At 34.9% G+C, this 8,468-nt stretch overlaps 1 protein-coding gene across 1 annotated transcript; it reads right to left on the bottom strand.

Annotated features, from left to right (window-relative positions):
• Positions 1-352: 352 nt before the first annotated feature.
• LOC113341909 (ABC transporter B family member 26, chloroplastic-like) lies at positions 353-5,496 on the bottom strand. Its single transcript, XM_026586617.1, has 18 exons — positions 4,768-5,496; positions 4,561-4,688; positions 4,243-4,285; positions 3,998-4,042; positions 3,771-3,893; positions 3,574-3,677; positions 3,348-3,402; positions 3,183-3,253; positions 2,996-3,098; positions 2,448-2,658; positions 2,281-2,354; positions 2,073-2,129; positions 1,923-1,997; positions 1,461-1,535; positions 1,103-1,384; positions 942-1,006; positions 800-860; positions 353-691 (listed from the first exon to the last, which is right to left on the bottom strand). The coding sequence occupies exons 1-18, from the start codon at positions 5,236-5,238 to the stop codon at positions 611-613; spliced, it is 2,124 nt and encodes a 707-aa protein (XP_026442402.1). The 5' UTR covers positions 5,239-5,496; the 3' UTR covers positions 353-610.
• Positions 5,497-8,468: the final 2,972 nt, after the last annotated feature.

The raw sequence follows: 8,468 nt of genomic DNA, 5'->3' as shown, positions 1-8,468 counted from the left end.
AAAATCCAAGCAAGGTTCCGCGGTTTCGTGGAAGGGTTCATGAAATCCATCTGAACGCCAATAAGAATAGCGTTAAACGCAATTAAGGATGGAGCTAAAAACATGCAATTAAGAATTGCGTTTTTTTATCCGTAAATTTAAAATGAGTTGTTGAAATCTAACGGCTGAAAAAAAAAGCTTCATTCTTAATTGCGTTTTTTTAGCTCCATTCTTAATTGCGTTTTTTTAGCTCCATTAACAATAGCGTTTCTACTATTCCACCATTATACTTACGCTTCCATCCACAGTTCCAAGTGCTGAGGTGGCCTGGAAGATGGATGGATTCCACCATAAGACTTGCTCTAATTAAAGATTAGAGAATATAACCTCGTACTTTTAAAAAAAAAAATTGTGACGTGTTAATGGTAACTGATCCCTCTCTCCGCCACATCATTGTCATCTCATAAACAGCCTTCAAGCAGCTGTTATATAGCTGTTCAAGTAGCAGGGTTGGTTGTATATAGGTGTATTGATAGTATAGAAAACAATGGGAGAAAGTTAGCGGACTGTTGCGTCATTCAAAAGCTGTGAAACAAAGTTCCTGCTCACATACAAAAGACCAATTTGAAGATCATGTCAGCGCATCCGCCTGCTTGTTGGTTAATCTGGCATATAAGCCGTCTGCTTGTAGGAGCTCTTGGTGCTGACCCATCTGCATATTTGCCCAAAGGTATTTTTAGACTTTTATGTTGCTTAGTTCTTACAAGATCAGAGCATCACACTAAAAAATTTAGAAAGCAGAATCGACGATTCAACATACCTCAACTATTCTACCACCACTCATTACCACAATCCTGTCAGCAGCTTGTATTGTTGATAGCCTGGAATGGAAGTTAAACCATTATGATCCACACATTCATACAAGTTACTGCAAAATTAAGTTAAGCATGTAATTTTTTAACCTGTGCGCAATGATAATGACTGTCCTCCTAGACTTGGAATCATTTCGTACAGCACGCAGAACCCCCTAAAGCAAGTAGAAACATATAGTGAGTTGGAATCTGATGTGCCACTAAATGATTTTGTAATTTATTGATTGTTGCCTACAATAATGCTACCAAACCTTGATATTATGTTCACTCTCTGCATCCAATGCACTAGTGGCTTCATCAAGAACCAAAATGGATGGATCTCTAAGAATAGCTCTAGCAATGGCAATCCGCTGCTTCTGTCCCCCACTGAGAAGATCATCATCGACTATAGTTTCATAACCATTTGGAAGAGACATGATGAAGTCGTGAGCATAAGCCTGTTTAGCAGCAATTATCACATCTTCTTCTGTGATATCTTGGCTGCATCCATATCTTATGTTTGAACGTATATCCATTCTGAAGAGACGTGGTTCCTGTTAAAAATGTGTTAGATAGAGAAAGTAGGCGGTGTTTGTTATCAGTTCACAAGACTTAATAGGGGGATATAACCTGTCCTACGAATCCAATTTTCCCTCTCAGCCACTTTATATCCAACTCGTTGAGAGGAACTCCATCAATTAGAATCTGCAGTTGAAAAACAATGATAAATGTAAGATCCAACTTCCAATATATTTGATCAATATCACCAAAAGACACTTAATAAAATTAGTTAGACGCCTCTCTGATTTACGGAGTAGATTGGTAAAGTTGTTGGGTGTTGATTCGAAACAATTCTGCACCTAATTCCTACTAAGAGAAATATAAAAAACTTTAGTTCTTTACAACTTCTAGAGAGACACATGGCAGCATCTTTTCAGGGATGCTGCCATGCATAATTATATAGATTCCGCGGCACAATGACATGCTCAATCTCATAATTTGCTGAAATATGAAATGTATGTTTTTTTGCATTTACATTATTTATTTACAAACAAAAGCTGTTTCAATTCTTCATAAGCTAGAAAAAGTTACCTTCCCATCAGTTGGTTCATAAAGGCGGAGCAGGAGACTGACCAATGTGCTTTTACCGCTACCACTAAGACCAACCTGATATTGATAAGAAAGAGCAGTTATTTCTTGGACTTGATAAAGGTATAGAGAAGAGAACAGACATTTTCTTACAATTGCAACCACTTCATTTTGGTGTATTGATAAGTTGATATGTTGTAGAACAGGTGCCTGGTCATATTCAACAGAAGTAATATAAATACATGAATTCTTCATTAGGTCGAACCAAATGGTTTAAGAAACTAAAATTGAAATATGTTCATAACTTAACCAAAAACATATCTTCCCCATCTACACAAGATGACTAAGGAAAGTGCAGTACCATTACTCTTGAAGGATAATGAAAAGATACATTATCAAAATCGATATGCCCCTTCAATTTTTGCAGTTTCACTCCTGTAACACCAAGTGACGAAACACTAAAAAAGATCAGCACATAGAGTTCATAGAATACGCCATTTAGAAAAAGATAAGCAGAAAAGTGCTTGCCTTCTGATAAGAACTGGTCACTCGGCAAGAGATCCATTAGTTGAAACACCTTCTCACTTGCACCAACAGACTGCATTAAATTTGATAAATTGTCTCCAACCCACCATGTTGCATATATCAACCATTCACAATACAATATGAACTTTGTAAGTTGCTCTGCAGTGATGTGACCATTAACGATGGACGTCCCTCCAACTAGAACAGCAATAACCTGGAGTTTTCAATTTGCCGATTACAGAAAAATCAATTGGATGATCCTCATCCGGAAGTTACTTTTCGAGATACAACATGGTGTGCCTAGTGCGCTATAATTAGCAAATTGTAACCTTAGCTAGGCAACAAAAAGTAAGAAAAATCTAAGTTTCCTCTGGCGCAAATATTGTAGAATACATATACGCACAGGAAATACTCATTACAACACAAAGATTCCAATCTAACGGTTTAATTCTTGCCGATAGCGATGCATACTTCCAGAACCCACCAATAGTGGAGATTATGTTTTGATCTTATCAAAAAACAAGAGAAAAAAAAACATACAAGAGACGCACCTGTGTGGAATGATAAAGGGTATTGAAGCTCAAAGTCCAAATTCCATTAGCCGCACATTGCCGCAAGTTAATATCAGCTAATTTCTCCAGCCAGATCCCATATCTATACACCATAGAAGAAAATTCAGACATTATTTATGATGCAAAGGATCTGATCTGACTGACCGAATAGATTTTAATTATTTACCTTCCAGATTCTTGTTTTTCTGTTCCATAGACTCGAATTGTTCTCATTAAAGACAATGTCTCTTGTGCAACCTGTACAAATACAAATAAATCTTCATATAATAAGGGTGGAAAAAGAAATCTAGGGCGACAGTTGTGCTAAGGTAAGATATAGAATGGATGTTACTTCGTTTGCATTAGCTGTGTATTCTTGTGTTACTTTTGCAGCTTTCTTCTGGTACCTATCCAACAGCACGTGTATCAAGTCATCATAAGCAGGTGAGAAATAACAAGGCATAGCTACATGAAATGAAATCAATATTCGGAGTACATAATGGAAAAGAAATACCAGTCAAACTCAGGAATGGTAAAGTAATAAGAAAATCAAGACTGAAAACTTCAATAACTCTTACTGGCCATAAATCAGCATGACCACAGCTAAAAACGAGCAGATCGCAAATGATGTTAACGCAAGGGGCCATGACAAAATAAACAAGTAGATCAAAGCACCTGTCCCCTGCAAAGGCATAAAGAATGGGGACATTTTACTTCTAAATTCTAAGCTAAAATATGCAGATAAGACGTTAGTATGGTGGACAAGGCATTCAACCTGAAGAACATTCCGTAGTATCATATTAAGATCATTTCCGATGACACGGGATACTTGCCGACAATCCGACTCCAGTCTACTTGTTAAATCACCGACTGTTTCACCGTCGAAAAAGGATATATCCTATAAAATGGAAGGTTAAATATACACTTGACAGACAGAAAGTTCGTGTAAGGTTTAGCCTAAACAAAATGATGTGTATTGCGGAAGAGATCCTAGAAACTAACCTGAAAGAGAATAGCTGAATATAGCATTTCTCTCATGCGCTTAACCTGCAAAAATGATGTTTCTTACTTGATAAGTTGATAATCAATTTGATAGATTGTTCAAGTTTGTGAAGGGGAACTACTGGACAGATTATTTTCTTGTACTAAACTATTCCACGGACTGCTGACACATGAAACAACTTAAACATCGTGTGGCACGCCACCTGTTATTATATACATATAGAATGAGATTGCACGGGACTCACCAGGATCATATTTGCGATTCCGAAACAGCAACTCCTCAAACCACTGCATTCCAACTAACATATTACACAGTCAGCTCTTACTTCACTTCACATTATTTTTCAAATTTCTAAGCCCAACAAATTCAATATTTAACCAGTAAGTGAAAGTATGAGAACTAGAACATATGAAGGACCAAACCCCATGTTTCAACTACATTTATCAGGCAATAAGTAAGTGAACTGAGAATATACAATTTACGAATGAATTACATTATATGGTTAAATGCTTTTAGTCTGGAAATACTATTGAAAAAAGGAAGGGACATACAAAATTTTGACCTGCAAATTCCTGAAGTAAAACACAGCACAACTAAGAGCTGAGCGTTCCTATAAAACACCGTTGTCTCACCCTTCTGTGCTGAAAATATAGATGCTGCTAAGAAATGCGGTATGGATATCTCTGAAAGCTGCACAAAACATTAAGCATAACTCAGCAATAAAAACATAAACAACAATGAACCAAAACAACATTTTAAGATATTATACCGCTGCAAAAGTCAAGGCAAAGAAGGCAGCAAAAATAACCCATCTATCTTTAGCGACTAATTCCCACATCCTAGAAAGTGCACTGTAAACAGTAACTGGTTTTGCAAATCCAATCCCTTGTACTTTCCTCTCAGTCAACTTCCACCAACTTCCACCTGGCACAATTGATTGAATAAAAGAAACCCATTTTTGAAATTTCTGTGAAAACTCATTAAAACCATCTTGTTCCCCATTGACATCACTGTAAAGGTTTTCGATAGAAACCCCATCAACTGAAGCTGATTTTGTATAAAAATATGATTTTTTACTTGTGTTAATTGAAGTAAGAAGAAGAGGAGGAAAAAATCTATGATTGGGATTAATGGTAACGTGGGTTTTAGTCTTGGAGGGTAATTGAATTAAGGGTTTTTGGGGATTTGAGAAATGAGATAGAAATGATGAAGTGTGGGGATTCAAAAGAGATATGGCCATGAAGTGGGTATGGTTTTAACAGATAAGGAGGAGGCTTTGTATGTATATCTGTCTCTTTGTTTATTTAAGTTATGTTTGAATCTTTTGATTGATCGATTCTCTATCTTCTCCTGCTGTATCTACCGCTGCACTGATAATATAGACTAAAGAGTAGTGATTACAATAAAAATTGGCATTTTTGTTTCATGCATAATATGATTGGAGGAGTGGTTCTAATTGGAGTCACTCTCTCCGTACGACAAAAAAAGAGATAAATTTGTTTGTTTGTCTCTGTGAGCCTGATGTGTTCTATTCTGACGCAGTGAAAATGCCTGGTATAACTATATAATATTTTATATATTTATGTAGCATCAAAAAAAAAAAAATTATATATTTATTGACAAGGAGGAAGGAAGTTTAGAGGAAGGAAGTTTAGAGGAAGTTTTGTGTTATTCTCTATATAAAAATAGAGTTTTTGGAGCGATGTGGTTAATCGGAGCTTCTGATTGATTTTGGTCCCACCAATTTTTTTAAAAGAAATTATTTTGATGTGATCTAATAAAAAAGGTGAAAAATATTTTCAAAAAAGTTTTAATGGAAAATGGATTTTTTGTTGCCTAAAACAATTATCTCGAAAAATATTATGTTGCCAAAAATATACCAAAAAATCAAACACGCATTCACTATAGAAATCAAAATATTAATCAATCATGCATCAAATCAATCACATAATTAATCAATAAAAAATGTATAATATCTAATGTCCAATGTCCGGTTACAGTTTTCAGAATCATTCTAATTACAACTTCATTCTATCAATTAAAACTACAAAATAAGATCACACTTCTGACGAAAGTTAAAAAAGAATTGATCAGATTGGTTGCGGGTACTAACCTTTGAATCCAATGATGCGATCTTGCAAACAATTTATTGATCCTGTAAAAAAAATAAAAGAATTGTTAAAATCTGAAACAAAAAATCGAAGCTAGAATTGGAAATTTTTGTACGGGTTAACACAAAAAATCAATCCAAATATTAAACGGGTTAACACAAAAATTCAATCAAAATAATAGACCTAATTTTCATATTACTTTTCTTAATTTTGTATATACCATAATTAAAAATAAAATAAGTCTGAAATAAGAAATTAAATGAAGCCAATTTTCTAATTCTATTATGTCTTGACATGCAATATATTTTTTATACAAAAATATTTTGCACTCACTAATTAAGGTGATGTGAGAATAATGTAGCTATCCAAAATTACAAAATTTGTAGTAACTTTTAGGGTGTTATTTCCTAAATTAGGAATTTTTCTCTTAAACCGAGATTATTTTTTTCTGGAATTCTATGTTGGATGCTCTCTATATAAAGCACTCTAGAAAAATATGGTCCCGTCGTCTACGTGTTTTTTTTTAATGTTTTGTTATTTGTTTTGCATGTAATTAAAAGGGTAATCAGTTGGCAATGTGAGCTCATGAGTACGAATAGCAGAAGTTTGATGTTTCTGTTTTGTTTTCTACGGTATTCTTCGGTTTTAATTCTCATATTTCACTATCATTCTGGGATCTAAAAAATCAAATACAAAGTTGTTATATTTGTTCACTGGTTCGAGTGATGACCTAGGTAAATATTAAAGCTCAAGAGTTTTGTTGATTTTCTAATATGGTCAGCAGTGTATTTTCTTTTCATTGGAATTGCAGGCATAAACAAATGAATCGGGTTGATTGCCGCTAGATTTTTTTTCCTTTCTCAAATGCTCTTGCACGGTTTGTGGTTTGTGCGACAAGAACACGCCCAAGATCTCTCTTTTCCTTTGCCTGCAAATGATCTTAATTAAGGGTAAACTGGAGGAATCGGAACAGGGAATGTGTGAGTTTTCCTATTAATGGCTCAAGCCAAGTGATCTGCAACACAACTGCGAATATGTTTCTTAGCAAACAATAAACATGGAGTTTCGGTTTGAAGAAGGTAACTACCATCAACACATATTTGATTTCTATTGAACCTGTGTTTCTTTTCTTTGTTTTTAGTTTTCTTTTGCGATAATTGAGTGGCACATTGTACGTTATTTCTGCAGTATGGACTACAGGGTCTCATAGGATGAGGATGCAGGGTTAAATATTGTGGTGAAAATTATCCAATCTTTACCAGCAAGGTACGAGTCTAAGAAACATGCCATCATGCAAGGGAATAACCTTGAAACACTTACAAAAATACTCTTGTTGGAAAGTTAAAGATTTTTTATCATGAACTACAATCCAAAGACGGAAAGGATATTGCGTTCAAGGCACTGAAAAACACTAAAACTCTTCAAAGTTAAAGTGTTGACAACTCTGGAGATGATCTTGTTGATACTGATTTTTCAGATGATTGATCATAAGACAATTTAGAGAACTTATTAGGAAGAAAAGTAAACGATCCTCCAGAGAAAAATCTCCAACACCAGCTAAGCCACATAATCGTATTTCTATCAAAAACAGAGATTCTAACGATACTGGCAATGAGGATATGCCATGGTGCTTCAAGTGTCCAAATCGCAAGAAATACACTGGTAACAAGAGTCTTGCTGCAATACTTGATGAAACATCTGATCATTTATGATTCAGAAGAGGATGATGGTTCAAGTGTAGCACTCTTGGGAGAAATTGTCAATTTTGATGAATGTAACAATACTCATATCAACCCTGATAATTTAATTGATGACTCTTCATCAAAATCATTGCAGGATGTAATGAATTTTTCGTATACTAAAGAAAATTCTGTTAATGTTTCAGGTACCCTGTGTTTAGATGTTAATATTGTTCCTGAATCTATCTCCAAACCGACGTGTCCTTATTGTTCCAGTGAGGGTCACGAACTCACACAACGCTTCAAGTACAAACATAAACCAAGGTATACCAACAAACTACAACAGAGGGCTAGTCGTTTGGCAAGTATACTTAAACTTGTTCAAAAGTCCAATCCTGAGGTACACAAAGTTAACTCTTCTTCTTCTTCTAAAAGATTGATTGATTTTATGGATAAGGTAAAATCTCAAATGAAGAGAAGAGTCCAGGCTAAATGTTCCGTATTAAAGGATATTATTAATTATGTACAGGAATCTAATGGTGATCAATCTAATACTCACCTCAACAAAATGTAATTGTGTTGAAATATGCATCTTATCTCATGTACCTTTAAAAAAGATAAGAGTACACATCAGGGCTTTGGATCAAAATCGAATATTATTACTCGGATCTCCATCTCTT

This window comes from Papaver somniferum, unplaced genomic scaffold (assembly GCF_003573695.1).
Source record: "Papaver somniferum cultivar HN1 unplaced genomic scaffold, ASM357369v1 unplaced-scaffold_32, whole genome shotgun sequence".
NCBI classification, from domain to species: domain Eukaryota; kingdom Viridiplantae; phylum Streptophyta; class Magnoliopsida; order Ranunculales; family Papaveraceae; genus Papaver; species Papaver somniferum.
This window is presented reverse-complemented; position numbering and strand designations above follow the sequence as displayed.

What these genes read in the sequence shown, in the direction of transcription:
- LOC113341909 (XM_026586617.1), bottom strand. Translation starts at nt 5,238, where the DNA reads ATGGCCATATCTCTTTTGAATCCCCACACTTCATCATTTCTATCTCAT. An exon ending in ACACAGCTAATGCAAACGAA is followed by an intron (nt 3,254 to 3,347) that starts GTAACATCCATT and finishes GTATTTGTACAG; the next exon opens with GTTGCACAAGAGACATTGTC. An exon ending in GTCATTATCATTGCGCACAG is followed by an intron (nt 861 to 941) that starts GTTAAAAAATTA and finishes CTTCCATTCCAG; the next exon opens with GCTATCAACAATACAAGCTG.